The sequence below is a fragment of the Molossus molossus genome, unplaced genomic scaffold, assembly GCF_014108415.1.
Source record: "Molossus molossus isolate mMolMol1 unplaced genomic scaffold, mMolMol1.p scaffold_m16_p_7, whole genome shotgun sequence".
NCBI lineage: Eukaryota > Metazoa > Chordata > Mammalia > Chiroptera > Molossidae > Molossus > Molossus molossus.
The window spans coordinates 101,581,888-101,602,316 of record NW_023425401.1 but is presented as its reverse complement, the minus strand read 5'-3'; the positions used below and the strand labels follow the sequence as shown (position 1 = coordinate 101,602,316).

Sequence of the window (20,429 nt, the reverse complement as noted above, 5' to 3'; positions counted from 1 at the left end):
TGGGCCAGCCTCCTTGCTTTACAGACAAGGAAACTGAGGCGCGGGGGGTGGGGGGGGTGGGGGGGGGTGGAAAGATCAGCAGCCACACCACACGGCTGATGGTGGCAGATCTGGAATTCAACTTGCAAGTTCTTTTTGACTTTGATCTCAGCAGTACAATAATTACTTTTACTAAAATTCACCTCTGTATTTTGATTCTTTGATCAAAATTAAGAAAAGATATGATGCTCTTAAAGAGAAAAAGTACACTCAGCCTCTGTCACTTTCCTGTGCGTCGACTCTTAGGAAGTCGATCTCACCCTAGAAATATCAAAGCATAATAAAGCTTTTGAACCACTTTTGAAGTTGAGCTTTTGATGCAAGTTATTGTCTAAGTCAAACATTACAAAGCACCAGAAGCTGAAAAGGCCTATAAGCTGGTACCGTCAGGACAGCTCACCAGAGCGTCCGTGTCCCCTTCCTGTAGATTTCTTCCACCCTAAGGCCAGGACTTCCTTCAAAACCCCAAGTTCTCAGGCGTTTTGTCAAAATACAGTTTTGTTTATTTACCAGCAATTCCTTATTGAGAGGTGGATCTGTGGTTCGCACACCATTGGCAAAGTCAAAACGGAGTGTAACAAACAAACGTTTATTCAACATTTGGGAAATGTTACGTAAATGACCTCTTTTATACTTGTATGCCAGGCACCCTTTCAACGACTTAGGTGATGTTTCCCCATAAATTCAAATTTCCACGAGGGTTTTCTTTGAATTAGAAGGTGCTCTTATGACATTGTGTCAGCGGGCAACAATCTTGATGTAGACGCCATTTTTTGGACCTAGGGCAGATTTGGATTCCAGCTGCAGTGGTACCTAAAAGAGAGATTACAATATTTGGCTCAGTTAATCACACGTAGAGGAAAACTTCCTTGGAACCGGGCCTGGAGCAGGGTTGTAGAAATTCGGCTGAGGGCTGAGGGCCAGCGGGGCGGAGAGTGAGCGAAGCAGCCGGCCTCCCACGTGGGACCCCGTGGGGTCAGCAGGGCTGCCTCCCCAGGACTGGGCAATGCCCCCGCAGCACGGATGCTCCTTCCCTTTCCCGTGTTAATAAAATCCTGCAGGTGACGAGGGCATTTAGTTTCCCATTGATCTCCCAAGAACCCTGCAGAAGGGGTGGTAGTGGCTCACGTTGCAAATGAAGAAATGAAGGTTCAGTGAGGCCAAGTGACTTGTTCAAGGCCACGTGACCAGAAAGCGGAGAGCAAAGCCTCCCCCTCCTCTCGTCTATCCATCTCCCTCCCTGTGCCCAGCCAGAAACGGAGAAGCCCCCTTTGGGAGGGGCTTTGGAGAGAAAGGCCTCATGCTGCCCCTGCTCATGCATGCTGTGGTCTGGCCTCAGTGTCATTCAGAAAGTTATCCTTATGTCTCACGAACAAGGTAAATCAATGATGGACTAGGGATTTGGAAGAAAAGCCAAAGAAATACTTAAGCAGGGTGTCTCCTTGAGCCACGTCCAAAATGATGGTTCCGTGGCTAATGTGAACCCTTTCGAGGAAAGAAGAATCACTGGGCCTTAGTGCTGGGGCCTTGCAGGCTTTTCCAATGTCTTGGAGGGTTATGGTTCAAATGGGAGTCCGGTTTTATGCCCAGGAAACAAGATGGTCTAGACCTGCGCTGTCACACACAGTAGTCACTAGTGTTGTATGGCTATTGAGTGCTTGAAATGTGGTTAGTGCAAAAGAGGGGCTGACCTTTTTATTTGATCTGATCGTTCAGATTTAAATAGCCACAGTAACTACAGGTGCTGGTCTAGACAAACTTGAAACACCATTGGACTTCAAAAAAAAGAGGAGAGATCAGTTGGGGCTGACAGCAAAGTCAGGGAGGGCTTCCTGGAGGAAGTGACTCCAGAGGTGGGGTTAGGAATGGGAGAAGCCATGTGAGCAGAACTTCTTAGGGGTCACTTCAGGAACTGAGGCAACACCAAGCGATGTGAAGGATGGGATTAGACATGGGGTGGGAAGTCAAAGAGATGACATCTCAGGTCGGGGAAGCAGCCTGAGCAGGTAGAAGCTTCTCAGAGTGGGAAGTTGGGGTATGTAAAATGGGCTCCGATAAGTTCTCTCTGGACCCAGCAGGCTCCGGACTCATGGCAGGTTCTTGAGTTGGGGAGTGCCAGGCATAAGCAGTGGTTTGGGACATTGGTCTGGCTGCTGTACTGTGTGTCAAGATCAAGGGTGATGGAGACCAACCCCAGGAAGGCCTGCACACATGGGAGATCTAGGGCGGTCAGGGCCTGCTTTCTTTCTCTGCTGCCTCATCTGTCTTGGTTTGGCTCTGTGTTCCCAATTTGTCCTCCTTTCTCCAGTCTGGATCATCAGAACTTGGTGGACATTTTCACATCTAGTACCTCAATCTTTTGTAACCCAATTGAGCTCATTATTCCTCCTGGACCAGCCGCCTGCCCCCATCTCCCTGTTCGAGGGGGAGGCAGTGCCACTCTCTGGATCTAGAAGTTGTCACCATCCATCACCGTGTCCTTATTATGCCCTCTGGTCCAGGTCTACAGCTGTACAGAGGAGTTTCAAAAAGTCACGGAGCAGAGCGATGTTCCGGTTGTGTAGGGAGCGGCTAACACCGTGCAGACAGGCTGTTGGATGTGGAGACGAGGCAGGGCTCGGCAGTGAGCAAGGTCTTCACTCTGGCTACTCCTTCATCTGCCTGTTAACCTTTGCTGAACGAATGAGCAGGACCTGCCATGTGCCTGGCATTAAGCTGGGTGCTGAGGCATCCAACATCGAATATGAGACTTTGGTCCCTGTCCTCATGGAGCCTGCAGTCCAACTGTGTGATCTCAGGCACATGCCTTAACTTTCTGAATCTTATTTACTCTCTGAACCTTGTTTTAGGTCCTCATCTGAAAAATGGGAATAATAAAACCTACTTTGCAGGATTACTGGGTTCCCTTTGCCAAAGAGGGAAGAGCTATAGCATCATCAGGGCCAGCCCTACTGTACAGTGGATAATAATAATAATAGTTATCGTTATGATGATGATGGGCCAGCTTCAGTGCAGAGAAGGGGCGAGCAGCCCTGAGCCCGGAGCAGCAGGGCTTACCTGCAGGGGCTCACCTGAGTCTCAGGGCAGGCTTCAAACCGGAACTTGCGCAGGACATGGAGCAGCGTCAGCTTGACCTCCAGCAGCCCCAGCCGCACGCCCAGGCAGCTCCTGGGACCCGCACCAAATGGCAGGTAGGTGAAGGGTCGCCGGCACCTCCGGGCCTCGGCCGTGAACCTGTGGGGCAGTGCAATCAGGGTTGGCCCAGGACACCTGCCTCCATTCAGGGGCCTCTTCAGCCACTGGGTCTGTCTGAGGGTCCCTGACATAAGAGACGACGCTCCTACTAAGGAGGCCTAACCTCCATCGAATCAACAGAACCCTGTTTCCCTTTGGGCCCATCCCTAGCTGATGGCTGCGAATCCATGAGCTTTTGTCCCAGCCCCCTCCCTTCCTGCACAGGCGCTGCCCACTGCCGAATTAGACGAATCACCTGCAATGCGAGGTTGCCCCCCTGCCTCTACAATTCATCATGTTGTTAATGAGCCTGCGGACTCACTATGATCCAGAAAGAGAAAAGAGTCTTCGAGAAACCACAGCCCTTACCTCGACCCTTGGCTCCAACATCTCCACCAGCTGGAGGTGACACCAGCCATCACCCACCTCCTACGAGGAGTCCTGGGCACTAACTAGTCCCTGCCTGGAGGCCAAGTCCTGCCAGCTGTCTCCCTTGCCTACACGTGCCTCTGGTTCAAGCAGTGACACAGCCACTGTTTGGTGATAGCCAGGTCACTTCTTACTACCTCCGCACTTGTCAACCTAATAATGTAGTTTTTATTTTCAAAGGTGATGCTATAAACCCTGCTACCGCTGTTTATAGTGCTCGATCATTACCGTATTTGCAGGAGCTGCTGTGCAGCAGGCTACAGTATTTATCTAGGTCCCACTGCCCACAGTTCCCCTGTGACTGAGTTGTGGAGCTGGGGTTGCATTCCCCAGGAAGTTGGAAGTGCTGAAGGTGGAACCGACCTACTGCCTGGCCAGCACCTCCCCCCCCCCCCAATCCCCTTGGCAGATCACACAGGAAGGGATATAAATGCATTCTTCTTTTTTGGGGGTGGGGTGGGTATGGATGCCTGTACAGACGTTTTAGATCTGCAAGCCTAGAGCCTAGTCAGAAAGTCTAGACAATGGATCAAATCCATGTAGGGACAGGAGGGGTTCCAGGTCTACCGTGTTAGCCTCCCCGGAGCTCAGGAATTCCTGGAAAAACACGGTTGATCCTCTTGATTTGGAGCAGGCTCCAGCTTTGAAAAGGGGACTGCTGTGTTGTTACTTTGCCATGCACACCGGAACTATGTCCCGTGTCCTGCTTCTTGGTCTGAACAAGCAGAAGACACTCCTTTGCAATCGCCTTGCCTGTTGCTGGCAATGCTGCTGAGGCGCTAGCCCTGGAATCCGTTTGGGGCCCCTACAAATGGTAGTTATTTCCTTTCACGTTCCGTCTCAGATGTGTGGTTGGTTGCCTTGGCTTTTGACTGTTTGGGGGACCACCGTAACTAGCTCTTTACCAAACCTGTGTCTCCCTGCAGCCGCGTCCAATCGTGCTGCCACCGCTGTCTCTCAGGGCCCATTTGGAGGGGTGGCGCTCACCTCTCAGGGTCGAAGAGCTCGGGGTGCGGCCAGTGCTCAGCGTCGCGGTGCAGGGCGCCCACGGCCATCTCCACCACGGCGCCGGCGGGGATGCGCTGCCCCAGCAACTCACAGTCCTGTGCCGCCTCCCGCGTGAACCTGTGAGGACACACGGGTCACCCTCACCTTGATGCAGGGTAGGGATGAGGAGAGCTAGGGTGGGGGATCCCAGGGCAAAGGGAGTCTGGGCCTGGAGTGTGTAATGAGGTTGGGGGACAGGGGAAGAGGAGGCCCTGCCCTCTTCGGGGCTGACCAAGGCCCGCCCACCCCTCGCTGCCAGGCCCCTGCCTTCTCCTGCCTCCTTTCGACTGCTCCTCCCTTCCTCCAGCCTGAAGCCCATCTTGTGCCTGGTGTTGGGGGCACACAGGTGCCTTCGAAGGGCTTATTTATTTCTGCTGGGGGCTTCCATGGCCCCTGGCCACACCCTCCCTCCACAGTCAAGCCTTTTCATTGCCCTTACCCACCCCTCACTCTACCTGAGGGAAATTTAGGTTTGAAAATCTGTTTCCCATCCAGTGTCGGTGTGGCCATGGATGACTTCTACCGGAGGGGAAAACTTCGGGTCAGATTGTTTATTTTATCAAATGGCCACAGCATAACCCCATTTAGGTTTTATTATTTAAGGGCCAGACTATCTGTCTGTATACAAACATACAATTTCTGTAAGAATTCCTAAATCACTACCACTGTCTCCTCTAGGGGGTGGGACTGGGGTGAAGGGCGACAGGGGACCAGGGCTGCCAACTTCTTCTTTGGATCCTTCTGTGTTGCTTAGGGGTTTTGGTTTTGGTTCTTGTTTTTAAGTATTACCATATTATTTTGGTAGTATAAATAATTCTTTTAAAAATAAAAAAATAATCTATGCTGGCTTTTACTTCAAGTGGTAGGATCGGGCTTCCCTAAATATCTTAGAGGAGATAAAATTATTATACTCATTATAGTTATAAAAGGTTGCAGCGTGCATCACTGTCTTATGAGCATTTAATAGAAGAGCCATGAACATGAAAGGTCAGGACAGGGGGCCCCATGCAGATTCCCAGTTACTAATGCAATTAGTGTGTGCTTGCCCCTGGGGGCAAAACAGTAGTGCCGCGGTCAGACCCAGAAGGCGGCCCCGGTGTGTGACTCACTTCCACGGATCAAACTAGGCTGCTCTCTGACTTCCCTTCTTTTTTTTTTTATCCTCATCTGAAGACTTTTTTTTTGCATTCATCATCAGATAAAGCAGGAAGGAGAGAGGGAGGAAGAGAGAGAGAGAGAAACATCGATGTGAGAGAGACGCATCCATTGGTCACGACCCATGCAACCCCAACCAGGGCCGGGGACAAACTGCAACCGAGGTACGTGCCCTTAGCGGGAACCGAACCCGGGTCTCTCTGATCCGCGGGCCAACGCTTTAACTGCTAAGCCAAGCTGGGCAGGGTCCTTCTTTTACATCTTGACCGGAAATGGCTTGGACCTGGATGTGAGACCCTCTATAAACATACATAGTCTTCTGGCTGCATAAAAGTCGAGAAAAATCTCTGAATTATACTGCATAGATCTTGGACTCATATTAATTTCTTTTCAGAGAGAAGGATGTTTTTCACAAGGGCCATTCTGAGTTATTTTTATAGGTGAGGGTGTCAAGTTCTGTCAACGCTTGGGAAAAGCTGGCAGGCTTTTTCTGAGATTAAAGGAATAATAAAAGAGAATAGAGTAGAATAAATTAAAATAATGAAATAGAACAGAATGCTATAAGAGAAGAATTCTTTATATTTGCTCTGGGTTGGAACATACTGGACAATATCTACAATCATACTCTCTAGTGATTTTTTGGAATATAATTTTAAGATACCTTCAAATCATCCACTTTTCTCTCTTAAAATGGCAAAAGGTATCTCCGTGTGGTTTATGTGGTATATTAATTCATAGAAATGTGGGTAGAATTTATGATACACATAAATGTAGTGCTTTGTGTGGCTTCTGTTTCTACAGGCTGACGTCTGGCCACTGTTTCACTCTCTAAGGCTCTGGGGACCCAAGGGAAGAGCCCGGGCTCCATGAGATGCCTCGTTTAGGGCACTTGGAAAGGAGCAGTTGGCCTGATTCCTGCTCTCAAGACACCGACAGGTTAGTGTGGCTGGAAGTACATTGGAGAAATTTTGCAGAGCAGTTGAAACGTGTCCAAATGTAACATGAAGTATATAGTTAGAGCCAGAGTGCTGGGGAGGGGCGGAACGGTGTGGCGTGGTGAATCCTGGCGTGGGGCTCCAAGGACGGGACAGGTGCGGGTTGTTGGGGACCAGGCCTTGGACGGCCACCCTAGAGTATCAGCTCCAAAGCCACGGGTGTTTATCTGTTTGTACTTGGCTGATGTCCTGGTGCTTGGCACAAAGCAGATGCTCAATAAATAGCTGCTGAATGAAGGAATGCATGAATGGGCCAGGAGAACGGCACAGCCACCTAAAGTGAGGAGGCCAACGAGACTGGCTTGGGCTGGGGAGAAAGGTCATGTTAAGGCGTTTATTGCTGTGGTTACCGTGTGGCAGGCATATGTCTGGTGCCCCGGGGCATACAAAGAAACTTAAGACGCAGACCTTGCCTCCAGGAGCCTAAGTCCAGCGTTGGTGATCATGCAGGTGGTGACAGACTGAGGATAAGTGAGGACCCCAAGCAGCGATGCTGAGGAGCCCTGGTGCAGGGCAGGGTGAGGGCTGAGAGCTACCTGAAAGCCGGTGGGTACATCCTCAAGGTCTCTGCGATCACCATGTCCAGGTAGGGCAGGCCTTCCTGGAGGCTGCAGTACTCAGGGGCCACCTGATGGGGGGGTCGTGACAAAGGAAGAGTGTTGTTAGACCAAGTCACAGAGCCTTCTGTCTTTTCCAACTTTAGCAAACGCTTACATGGAAACCCCACAAAATCAAAAGGTGACCCTCACCCAAATTGCATTTGGTGAGCACTCCGCATATTCTGTGGAGCGGAATACTCTCTTGTGTTTGTTTCATGGTGCTATATGTGATTGAGGACAGGCAGGCTGGGAGCTGGGGGTCTTTACAGAGAAGTCTGGTTATAAAGCATCATGGGCATTTATTGAGAGCTGATCAGGTGGCAGGCTACACATGGTGCAGATGCTACATTATTCAGTCTTCCCAGCAAACCAGCCAGACAGCTGCTAGATGAGAAAACTGTGGTCATAGGTACTAAATTGGTACATTGTAAAGTTCAAAGACAAATAGTGAAATAGCAGGGAAAAAGGAAAGCTTGCCATATCTATTCAGGATTAATAGTAGCAAAACTCAGAGCTCAGAAGAGAAACTCATTAGAAATAAGAGTTGCCACGATGAGGAATACAAATGAAAATAATGAGAGTCCATTTGTCACCCATCAGATTAGGTAAAGTTGGGAGATACTGATTAGATGCTGGGGATGACAGTGCGGAGGTAACAGTCCCCCCACCCCTCCTGGGGCCTTGACACCTGCTGACTTCCACTGCAGTGGCACTGTCCCTCTCTGGCTCTCATCCTGCAACATTGAAGGAGATGACATTATTCGAGGACCGAGTGTATTCAGCGCACAGTGGGTGGGTTCCGCGCAGAGGGGGTGTGTTCAGTACACAGTGGGTGGGTTCAGCGCAGAGGGGGTGTGTTCAGCACACAGTGGGTGTGTTCAGCGCAGAGGGGGTGGGTTCAGCGCAGAGGGGGTGTGTTCAGCACACAGTGGGTGGGTTCAGTGCAGAGGGGGTGGGTTCAGCGCAGAGGGGGTGGGTTCAGCGCAGAGTTCTCAAGCTCTTTGAAGGGTCGCAGCCTACTGTGAGTTCGGGTGTGGGCCCGTTGGAAAGAATACATGTAAGATAGGCTAAGGGAAATTTGTATGATAAAGTCAAGTTTTCATTTATTCTTTCCCTGGAGGATCTTTTAACTTTGCTTTTAAGGTTTTGGCTCAGTTTACACATGTGAACGTCAGTTTGGTCCAGCAGTTCAGATGTGGTCGAATATGAGAGGCAGCCGGAGGCTTTAGCACAAATGGACACTTGGGCCCCGCCCCCCAGGGATTTGATTGGTGGTCTGAAGTGGGTGGGGCCTGGGCCCCATCTCTTCCTTTGAAGTTCTTCCCCTCCCAGATTCTGGCTGACAGCCCAGGGAGGTGAGACTACTGTGTTAGTCTTTCTGTCTGTCTGCGACCTTCCCCAGTGATCCTCTTTGTGGGATGGGGTGGAGGGAGGCTCAGGCCTCCATGTTTTAATGAGACCCAGGCAAGGCAACGCAATCTATGTCCTTGTTCCATTTACAGACCAGTCCACCCACTGGGTCCTTGTTTTACCTGCCTGGAGTTCTTTCAGGAAAATCAGGGACAAAGGAGTTCTGAGCCAGTCCCGCCAGCAGAGGGCAGCAAATGTATGGCAAATGGGGACTCCCCAGGAGGCTGGGCCCCTACTCAGAATCACAAGTTAGATCCAAAGGACTTTAGAAATCACGAATCCAGATTCTTCATTATATAGGTGGGAAAAATGAGCCCCAGAGAGGAAAGCCTGTGAACCCTAAATCACATAGATAGAACTTGGAGCAGAAACCCAAGTGTTACTCATTCAGCAGTCCCTTCATGAACACCTGCTGCATGCCAGGTGCTGGGCTAGGAGCTGGGGGTCCAACAAGATTGAGTCTCTGCTCCATGGGGAAACAGACTTCTAAGTAAACCGTTACACTGAATGTGGGCTTAGGAATGGGAACTATAGCTCTGTTTGGGATCTCGTTTATTTACTCATTCATTCAACACAGAGACAGTTGGTGCATACTATTGACTAGGTGCTGTGCTAGGCACAGGACGTCACTTTGAGACACACTGACCCTTCCCATGGTCCTGGAGCTCTCAGTCTATCTCAGGATGCAAGCCAGTGGTGAGGGTTATAGAATGGCGATCATGGGAGCTATGGGAGAACAGACTAGGGCCAGGCCTTCTGGCATTTGGGATGGGGAGGCTGCTAGGAGGAAGTGATGTCTCAACAGAGATCTTTACGATGAATAAGAACAAGCTGGTGAAAAGTGGGTGGGCTTGTTGGGATGCGGATTCAATCTAACCAATAATAATTTTTAAAAAAGAGTCAATCACAGGACTTCGGACTCTGAATGGCTATTTGATGCGCTTAGGAAGTTATGCTTTATTTTTAGTGTGATGATGGTATAGTGGTCATGTTTTAGAAAAGAACCCTTTTCTTTTAGGGATATATACCAAAATATTTACAGATGACATGATGTGATGTCTGGGGTTTGTCTTTTTTTTTTTTAATGGAAATATGGTAGGGTGGGGAATTACATGGAAGTAGGGTGACTATAAGTTGACACTGTTGAAGCTGGGTGATGGGTACACCAGGGGTTCACACAATTAGTCTTCCAATTTGTGTAGGTTAAAGCTTTGTTTCCTAAAAGGTTAAAATACTAAGTAGAAATTTAAATAACAATACTAAGCAGAACAGCCTATGCAAAGACTCTGAGCTGTGTGAGAATTAACAGTGATTGTGTCAGGCTGGCTGGCTGGGAGAGGGGCCACTTGGAGCTGAATTGTAGACTGACAGATAGCAGATCTCCAGGCCCGGGAGGCAGGAAGGCCTCGCCTGTGGGGCAAGCATTTGGGCCCTGTCAGAGGAAGTCAATGAAATGGGGAGGGGATTGTACATAGTGGTGGAGGGCTGTCAAGAAAAGCAAAGGAAAAGGTGGTTATGCTGTGTGGGTGCTACATATTTTTCTTTGCCATCTAGAAAAAAACCAAAGAGATAAAAAATTGGAGGGTGGAGGAGAATTCATTTGAAGTGAAGAGGAGAAGAGGGAAGCTTAGTCAAGAAAGTCCTTTCTCTGGGAGGAGCAGGTTGACCTGCTCACCCCAAATGTTTAAAATAGAAGCAGCTTCCTCGCAGGCAGGAGGCTAGGACCTCAGGGCTGAGTTTTCCTGTGCTGGTGCCCTGGGCATGCCCTGGCCCTCTGTCCACGCTGGTTGAGGCCAAGGAGAGTTCGCCTATCCTGGAGTATCAGGAGAACTTGGATTGTCTGAGCAGAATTTTCTCTTCTGTCAAGTCAGGAAGTACTTGAAGTGTCTTCCAAAAGATAATGTTAAAAAGCAATCCCCAAGGCTTCTCCCACCAAATAACTCAGAATTAGAATCCGGAGGACTCTTCCAATCAACCTTACCGGCCTCACACTCAACAAGGATGCCCCTGCAGCCTCTCTGCTGACCTTGGCCATGCCTGGAGTAGTCACCAGGTTCAGCCAGGAGTTCCATCCAGATCCATGGCCCATCACCCATGGCCTTGGGCCAGTTGCCAAGCAACATCAAAAGGTCACCTGATCTCTAAGTTGGGGTCATGATGGTTCCCCCCAACTCTCAGGGCAGGGCAAATGAGAAGGTGAAAGGTCTCTGGAAGCTGTCATGTACCAAACAAGCTGATAATATTTCTGTTTGAACATGTTCAGTAGCAGGGAGCTCATTTCATTGCGAGGCCCTCAGTTGTGTATTAAACCACACTATCAGCATGTGTCAGAGGAAAGCAATTCTAAAATCCGATAGAATTGACTTCATCTGGGGCTTATTTCATAAAATAAGTAACTATGCCCTCAGAAGGTTGGAAGTAAGTATTAAATATTTACTAATATTTAACATTGGAAAATACCAACTAAATAATTATTAAATGTTGGAAAAAATAGAAATTAGAAAAGTAAACTGAATCTTTGTCTGGTGGTTTACACTCTCAATCGAGTTCCTTCATTTTTGGGGAGACTGTTTCCATCTATATTTGATTTTCAGTGGGCAGTAACTTTGAATTTTATTTCTAAGTTTCTTTGTCTCTTTCCATCCTATAGTTAAGGGTCTGTAAATGAATATTTAAATGCAACAGATACACCTGATGGTTAAGGGAACTTCAGGGAAAACCTATTGATAAAGACTTTACATAGGAAATCATACTGCTCTCTCCTATTAATATCGCTTTGCTATATTTAGATTATTGTGTATCATTTTCTCTGCAAGCTAGACACACACACACACACACACACCCTGAGTCACTCACACCTACACACACCCCCCAGATATGATGTGGAGTGTACATGAGAAAAAGAAAATTAAAATGCCATTGCTTTCAAAAAGATTTTTCCTGGCGATTCAGGGACCTAATAGAAAAATTAACATTTTCCTGTTTTGCTAAAGGAAAGCGAAGCAGCTTCAGTTTTGTTCCTCCCAAGAGGCAGCAACAGCAGCCTGACCCGGTGTGGATTGGGTGCTCACCCCTGTGTGGCTGGACTTGGCAAAGTGGCTGAATCATCCCCCCCTTGCCCTCCAGGAGGCCGGGACAGCACCGGGCAATGCAGCCAGATGAAGAATAGAGATTTCCATTCACTTCGATTCTCCGGGCTCCTCACTAACCGGTTCTCTAAACAGGGGTGCTGAGGTCCTTTCGGCTCTGACCTTTCAGCTCTGAGAGTCCGTAGATGTGGCCGAGTGAGCTGTTTCAGGTCGGGAGCAGAAAGCAGTGGGGGATGGGCGTGGGGGATGGGTGTGGGGGTGAGGTGGGAGGTGGGGATTTTGGAGGGGCAGGAGGGGGGTTTCCCTCTCGACATTGCCGGCTTGCCTAGCCAATGCCCAGAAGGTGCTACATGCTCGTTTAAAGGATTTGGCAAGTTTAGATGTAGACATGCATCCGTACCTTAGAAAAAGCAATTACGAAAGTGTCTATGGCATCTGTTTATATCCACTTTGAAAGGAAAGAGGCAGACCCATCTCACATAGACACATGGCTTATTCCGCGCTCTGTATTCTGAGGTCCAGGCCATTAAGAGATTAGGTGAGGAGATATAATGAAAGAACACAAACCAGCCTGTGTACCCCCCTACCCCCGCCGTGTGAGCACTCATGGCCCGGCCAGTGGCCAGGGTAGTGCTTTATGAATAGTGCAGACTCCCTCCTTCCTTCTCTTCCTTCCTTCCACTCCTGTTGTACATTTTATGGAGGAATAACACACACACAACAGACTATAACACAGACACGAGTGTAGCTCAGTGAATTTTCCCAAAGCAAGCACGCCTGTGTAACCAGCGTCGGCTCAAGGGGAGATTTGCAGTGCTCCGAAGCGCCCCTGCAAGGGCGCCCATTCTCCTGACCTCGCACACGGAAGGTCACTTTTGCCTTTATAAAAACTTGACATAGCCCTGGCAGGTGTGGCTCAGCGGTTAGGGTGTCGGCTTGTGGACCAGAGAGTCCCAGGTTCAGTTCCTGCTAAGGGCACGTACCTTGGTTGCATTTTGTCCCTGGCCCCTGTTGGGGTCATGTGGGTGGCAGCCAGTCCATGTGTCTCTCACATCGATGTTTCTCTCTCTCCTTCCTCCCTCTCTCCCTCCTGCTCTATCTGAAGATAAATGCAAAAATGTCCTCGCGTAAGGATTAAAACAAACAATCTGATATAAATTGTCAAACAACCATACTGGAACATCCAGTATGTGGACGCTGGTCACTGTCTTCTTGGGCCCCGAACTGTGTCCTGAGATTCATCCACGGTGTGGCGGGCAGTAGTGTGCTCGCTCACCATCCATCCCTTCACTGTGCACAGACGTTTGCAGTGTCCGCTGTTCGCGGGTCATTGCGAGCAAACCGCACATTCTTGCGTGTGGCTTTGGGGGAACATATGGGCACATTTCTGTTGGGTACACACACCTAGGACTGAATTGCTGGGTTACGAGAGATGCGCATGTTTGGCTTGAGTCGATGTTTCAGACGGTTTTACAAGTTGGTTGTACATACTGCCTAAAAGTAGCTTGTTAACCCCTCCTCCTCTCTGCCCTCCCCTCCAATGTGCCAAAATCGAAGCACTGTCTCGATGCCAGGAAAGGGGCGAGAGAGAAAATAGTGCAGTATTTTGGGAGCTGAGTTATTTATTCCTCAGTGTGTGTGTGGGTGGGTGGGTGGGGGGGGGTAGGGGTTAGCAATTAAGGCACATCTAATTACCTAATTTTAAAAAATTGTCCCAATTGTCAGACACAAGCAATCATGAACATACTCTGAAGTCAACTAGATTTGAGTTTTTGGATTATCTGCTGTGTTTTAATATTTAGGATTCTGTTCTCTCCGTTGCCATGGATCACTCACAGATAACTGTATACAATGTTGACAGAAAGAAGCCCTTAAGTAAATGATAGTGAAATTATTTTCACTATCAGTCCCCTTTCTCGGCATTTAATTTGCGGAGACATTGTTTTGTCCACTTGCTCCCAGGTCGACACTGAGTACCTGGCGTGCACTCAGCAGGTTGCGGGGTAGGGAGGGGGAAGAAGAGAGAAACCTTGGTCCGGTACCACACAACTTATTATGTGTTTGGGAAACCATTTATTTGTTCGTTCAAATAGGTATTATTATGGTAATAGGGAGCCATTGAAGGTTTCGATGAGTGGAAGTGAGACTGGAAATGGTATTTTGTAGTCTCACAGTGACATGTAGGCTGGACGGTTGGAAGAGCTGGGAAATCAGACAGGAGAAACTATTGCAATCGTCCAAGGCAAAGGGGTGAGCTCCAAGTCCAGTGTCCGTGGTCAGAACCAGGAAAGGGGTTGAAAGAGAGAATCTAAGCAGTGATTCTCCATCTTGGCTGCTCCCTACTAATGCCAGGGCCTCACCCCAGAATACTCAATATTAATTGCTGAGGATTGGGGTGCAAGAATTGCTATTGTTTCCAAAGCTCCCTAGGATATAGAATCGTTGTGCTAAGGGAAGGCTCGCCAGGGGAGGTGGGTTTTTGGAGATAAGGGGTCAGGCAGTGGAGAGATAAAAGCGACCCCCAGCTTTCACTCCTGGGTGCCTGAAGGAAAGATGGAGACAGGATGAACCCGGCGGGCTGCCTCCCCAGGGAGAGCCCCGTTGTGGCAGGGCCGTGCTGAGGGTCCCGGGGGATGGGGAGGGCTCTGGAATGGGTGGTGGGAAGGAAAAGCACGGTGCTGAGGACGAACCATAAGGACTGTCCACGGAAGGGTGACAGAGAGGCTGGGAAGGAAGGGACCCTGGACAGTGTCACTGATTTGGACACAACCACAAAGAGTAAGGACTAGAAAGGCCACTGCATCTGTCAACCGGGGGCGGGAGGTGACGACAAAGCCAGCATCAGTGGGGTTAAAGGTGGGCAGGGACAGGGGATGAAGCGAGAGGGACAGACACACCCCTCCTAGGAGGCCTGCTGAAGGAAGTCGGGCAGCCGGCAGAGACCTGAGGGCACTATCACACGTCTGAGCCGCAGGCCTGTGTTAGAGGCACAGGACAGGGCAGAATCGGGCCCAGGGTAAGTCCCAGAGAGAAAGACTGTGACTCAGTGTGGGGATGGTGTTCACATGACAAGAACTTAACAGGGAACTGGGCAAGCCCTACGCCCACTGGAGATTTCTAAGGGCTGTGAACGAGCATCTGACAAGGTCTCTGTAGGACACTCATGATCGCTCTCCAGTAGGAGGTGAATGTGGGCCACTCCACGGTGCCTTTTACATCTGGGATGACCAGCCCCCAGGGACAGCCTGCGACACTAGGTCCCCATCACTGCCAGGGCGAATAAATGTCACAAATGTCACAGGAATTCGGAGAGTGATGGGCATGGTCTGTTCCCCCCCTTCCCCGGCCCTCAGCCTCTAGCATTCCCATCCTCCGTCCTGTGTGCATGGTGTTGATAATTCAGTCTAAAAGTGGGAGCCCAGGTCACTTACTGTTTGGGGAATGGTACACAAAGATAAGAGCTTTAAGCACTGGAATTTATTTTGTATCCACTCAGCCTAAAAGCCACTGCATGTTAAATTTAGAAGGCTGATGCCAGACCCCTCCCTGCCCCCCAGTTTCCTGCCTCCGCCCCGGTGCCAGTGCTCAGAACAGAGTCTTGCTGACCATGAACCTGAAATGCGTTTGTAAAGCCCAGGAGCCTTAGGCTGCCTGCCTGGATGTTTATAAAAATGTATCGGAGGGCCTGGAAGGAAGGGACTATTTCCTCGGAGAGCTGGCTCTGCTTACCATTCCAGCAGCAGCAATCCCTACCCAAATATTTACCCAAATATTTACCCGAACGCCCTCCCCAGGCAGGGAGGTGCTTCAGCCTCGCACTGTCAGGAGGTGCGGGGCTCCCTGGGGAGGTAACCGCATTTCCGCAGACCACCTCACAATTTATTTACAAAGGTCTCCCTCACGCCTGGGAATCTATAATTGAACAGCTCTCTTTTCTATGTAGGTTAAATCCCTTTGCAACCAACTCCAAGAACCTGTAGAAATTCTTTTGTTGGCCGGGAATGCTGTTGTATTGAATATTGTTGGAAATAAATGAGCCATTGTCTGGGCTGAGAATTTTCTGGTTAGATAGAGATCTCCGCTGTGATGCGATTTATTGTAGCCGGGGTTTGGGTTTTTTTCCAAGCTCATTTTAAATTCCCTTCTGCCTACTCAGTCCATGTTCACATCTCAGGATATAAGTGGGGAGGGCAAGCTAAAAAAATGGCAACACCTCCTTTGCTCAAAAGCACCTCCCTTGCTAATGGCCCGAGGTGGCGCCTAGTACCAGATTTTAACAGTCGCCTGGAAGTGAGGTGCATCTGTTGGCCAGTTTAGGGGAGAGTCACCCAATGCTCTCAGCTGGAGAGCAGTCACAGGCCAGTGAAAGAGAAAAGAACAGAGACCCAGAAGTTGCATGAGTTCAGCCCTCTCAGGTTCAGACGTGAGCCACAGCCCTGAGCGGAGGGGGCCTGGCTTCACTTTCGCCCACGCAGACATCCTCGCTTATTACTCTTCTACAGAAAACAATCCCGTTAAACCCAACCCTAGCTAAGAGTAAGTTTTTGAAGTTAAAAATCAAAAGTCTCAAGAGTGCCTGGCTGGTGTGGCTCAGTGGTTGAGCGTCGACCCATGCACCAAGAAGTTGCTGGTTCGATTCCCGGTCAGGGCACGTGCCCAGGTTGTGGGCTTGATCCCCAGTGGGGGGCATGCAGGGGGCAGCAGTCAATGTTCTCTCTCATCGATGTTTCTCTCTCTCTCTCCCCCTTGCCTCCTCTTTCTCTAAAATCAAGAGAGACAAAAAAAGTCCCAAGAGTAATTGACTATTTTTCTCTTTTACAACGAACTCCCCAGCTGTGGATTTCGCTGTCAAAATGGAAGAGCGGAGAGGTGGACGGAGGACGGCGGGTCAGTGAGCCGCGCCGAGATCGAGTCTGCTCCTCTGTAAAAAGGGGAGACGTCACACCTGAAGCTTGCAGCCAGGAGTCCTCGCAAGGTGCCACACAGCCGGGGTTTTCTTCCGGAGCTCTGTGTGGTTCCTCTGCTCTGGGACGCGAGGTGCGTAAGTACCCCATTTGTTCCTGAAAGTGCTGTTTGGAGACCGTGTGTGTCCATGGCAAGCACAGGACACCCAGGAGAGAGACAATCGTGGTGATGAGAATTAAGAATTTCATTGGGGCCTCCTTGGGGGAGGTGCCAGTGAGAAGTCCCCACTCCTGTCATCAGAGGAGGGTGGAAGATTCTAGAAGATAAACCCTGGGGCTGAGCTTTGGCTGGGCCTTGGAGACCTGCTTCTACTCTGGCCCCCTCCTGGGGCCACATGAAGGTCAAGGCCACGTGACTGCAGGTAGACCCAGCTCAGAAGCAGGACATGCAAGCCACCCCCCAGCCCAGACATAGCCTTTCCTGGACCCGCAGCGGGGTGTTGGGGGGTGGGGGAGCTCACTGGGAACAGCTTGCATTACTCAGTGCACCCACTAGATGCGTGCCTGCTCACAGACCTGAGCCCGTTCCGCCGCTGGGGAACCGGAGCAGTGATGCTTGTTTAGCATCAGTAAGGTCTGGGGCTCGGGCTGCAGCCTGCAGGGGGGCCAGGGACTCAGGAGTCCTTGAGGTGCCTGCATCGAAGGGCCTGCCTGCCCAGGCCAGACTCTGGGCTGCCGGACAGGGCTCCAGGCTGCTCGAACCCTGTGTCCTCAGGAAGGCTTGTCCTTCTGACTCACTTGCTTGTTAACCTTGAGCCCTCAAGAATGAATGAAGACTCCCCCCCTCCAGTGTAGCTGGTGGGAGGGTCTGACCCTGATCTGGGGCATTCCCAGTAAGTGCCTCGCACAGCCGATCTATTTCCTTGGCAGCCTCAGGGACAGAGGCCTTTAGGTGGCTTGTCTCCCTCATGTGCCCGTGGAAACGGCTGGGCCCGCAGAGCTGCCGACTTCCCTCTGCCGAGAACTGAGCAGAATGTTTCTCTGTCGTCTTGTCCGATCCTCACAAGACCCCACTTTGCACGGGAGGAGACAGAGGCGTCAGGAGTGCGGGTAGCTGGCCCACGGCCACACCACCAGGCACCGAACAGCAGGGCCACCTGTCACCTTCATGACCCTGGCTTCCCCCGTCCCACCGGATGCGGTGCTGGTCCTGCCCCTTTTCCTGCAGCTGGTGACTCAATGCAAAGGTTCCTTGGTGAGAAGGGCCCCTCCAAGGGCCGGCTGAGTAAGAACAGGCCAGAGTGCTGCTAACCCGCGGCTGCGGGCGTTTTTTATAATTAAATTTGGGGTGGGAGGGGACTCAGACAGCCTATGTCTCAGAGCCTTGAGAACCGATTTCTCTCAGAGTAGCTGAGACTCTGAATTCATGTCCCAGCCTCTGTCTGTTGGGTGCAGGCGGGGCCACAGGCCGGGGGAGCGCCCATCCCTCCGCCCTCCAGCTGGCCTGCAGGTGGTCCCCCTCTGGAGGGGCCTGGCAGACCCTCCCCCTCCTGCCAGATGTGCAGGGCTGTCCTCCCTGCGGTGGGTGTGGAGGGGAGTAAGGGCTACCCCATTCCATCCTTTTTCCCTCCTGTGCCCCCAAAGCCCGCAGGCAGGAGAGAGAGGGTGATGAGGGGGGCTTCCCTCCACGTGAGAAAGTGTGGGCGCCCTGGGAGCCAGGGACCCTTTCCGCGGTGGGGATTGCGAGGATCAGAAAGACTTCCCAGAGAAGGTGAGGCTTATGTGGAAGCAATTTTCAAAAAGCATTTGTGTTCTTTCACACAGAAACAATAAAAGCACTTAAACAAGGTTTTGGAACAAAATTGAAACGAGTTCCATCACAGCCGCACCATTTATTGCTGTTTTATTGGAACACGTGCTCTCTGCGGTTTGCGCCTCTGCCGCACGCCGGCCGCGGCTCAGCCCTGCATTGTGGCGGCGGCATGTGTTAATTTCGGCAGTTTGCTTTGGCCTGGATCTTAAGGAATCGTTTGTTTCTCTTGTCGTGTGTCCGCTGCTCCCTGTAAGGCGCCGTGTGCGGACGGCCCCAGTCTGTTCCCCTGCACAGCCGTGAGGCTTCTCCCAGGGACCTGAGCTTATGGTGGGGCAGGTAGGGGGTCCCTCCAGGTGCCAGAGTGACAGGGTCACCCAAGGAGGCCCTGAGGGGCAGGACCAGCCACCTGGACGGATTTTTGCAGGATCATGGTCCAGGCAGCCGGGGGTCAAGTCCACGTCCTTGGAGGGGGCATAGTGGGGGCAGGGAGAGAAGCTTGGGCACCTGGGGGACAGAGAAGCAGCCCCCAGGGGGTGGGCACCGCTGAGCTGGATGAGGCCTGTTGCAGGGCCGTGTCCTGCCCATCACAGGTGACAGCAGATGGGCTCCCAGCAGCGTCTGGGGTGACAGCCTCAGAGCCTTGCAGGGTCCAGGATAGAGGTCGGAGGGGTCAGGCTCAGAGGTGGTGGGATGACTTCCCAGCAGACCTACCTAGGGAAGTTGAGCTTCCTGAAAGACAGGTGGGTCACCTGCCGCCACAAAGGAGACAGGTCAGAGGCCAGCTGCCCCTCCAGCTCGGCGCTCTCCAGGGGGCCACTCCCCCCAGGAGGCGCAGGCTGACCTGCTGGAGTTGCTGTCCTGCCCGTCAAGGCTGCACCCAGGTGTTCGGTTGTGAGAGAGCTCCGAGCCCTGGACGCCACCTGCTGCCCTGGAGATGGCGTTTGCGTCTCGCCTGAGCCAAGACCCCGAGTGAGGGCCAGGAAGCAGGCCACAGGAGCTGTGGGTGCACCGTGGCGACCAGGGAGAGAAAGCCTGGCCTGGGGGCAGCGGCAGAGAGCCGAACCAATGACATCTTTGCAGGACGGGAGAGTCTCACAGCTACACTGAGACTGTTGACACGTCCCATGGGGTAGGCACAGGGTGAGTCTCGTGTATCATTTCACTGAATTTTTATTTTACAGATGAGAAAACTGAGGCTCAGAGGGGTTTGTGTGGCAGATCACTGGGCAGAAAGAGGGTGAAGACTGGCAGAAACACGGAGCGTGGGGTGCGTGGGGTGCGTGAAAACCCGCCCGTGGGATCCCAGTGGCCCTGCCGACACCAGGAACAGGTGAGCAGCAAAGAAAGCCTCCTCTTCCTCGTTCATGTGGGTCGGGCAGCGCGCTCCACTCTGATGGCTGAGGGACCACCAGAGACAAGTGCTTCACGAGGGACACAAACCCAGGTGGGACCATGTAAACGGGTCCTGCCTGCGACCCTTGGGTGCTGGAGTCAACCAGCGACCTCTAAAATCCTCGAGTCCTCACATCTTGGTTATTTGATCATTTTGTTGGTTCCTGGCAGAAAATAGTGTCCTGGGCAGATGGGAGGGTCGAAGAGGGTTTTGTTGGAAGGGAAGGCGGGTGGAGAAAGTTCTGAGGTGAGAGGGAGGGGACCCCGAGGAGCCGTGCAGTGCCCGAGAAGGGACCCCGTTTGCGCGGGGGGCAGAATGCAGG

At 51.3% G+C, this 20,429-nt stretch overlaps 1 protein-coding gene across 2 annotated transcripts in view; it reads right to left on the bottom strand.

The window, feature by feature from the left end:
• Window positions 1-603: 603 nt before the first annotated feature.
• The window catches only part of TBXAS1 (thromboxane A synthase 1), a 150,263-nt gene continuing 130,437 nt past the window's right edge, over window positions 604-20,429 (bottom strand). The window contains exons 10-13 of one of the 2 annotated variants that reach the window (XM_036246612.1): window positions 7,436-7,527; window positions 4,690-4,827; window positions 3,097-3,273; window positions 604-852 (exon numbers count right to left, since the gene is read on the bottom strand). In XM_036246612.1, coding sequence (XP_036102505.1) covers window positions 819-852; window positions 3,097-3,273; window positions 4,690-4,827; window positions 7,436-7,527 — 441 coding nt within the window. In that variant the 3' untranslated portion in view covers window positions 604-818. The remainder of the gene's footprint in view (window positions 853-3,096; window positions 3,274-4,689; window positions 4,828-7,435; window positions 7,528-20,429) is intronic. The other variant, XM_036246611.1, reaches the window with a different exon arrangement.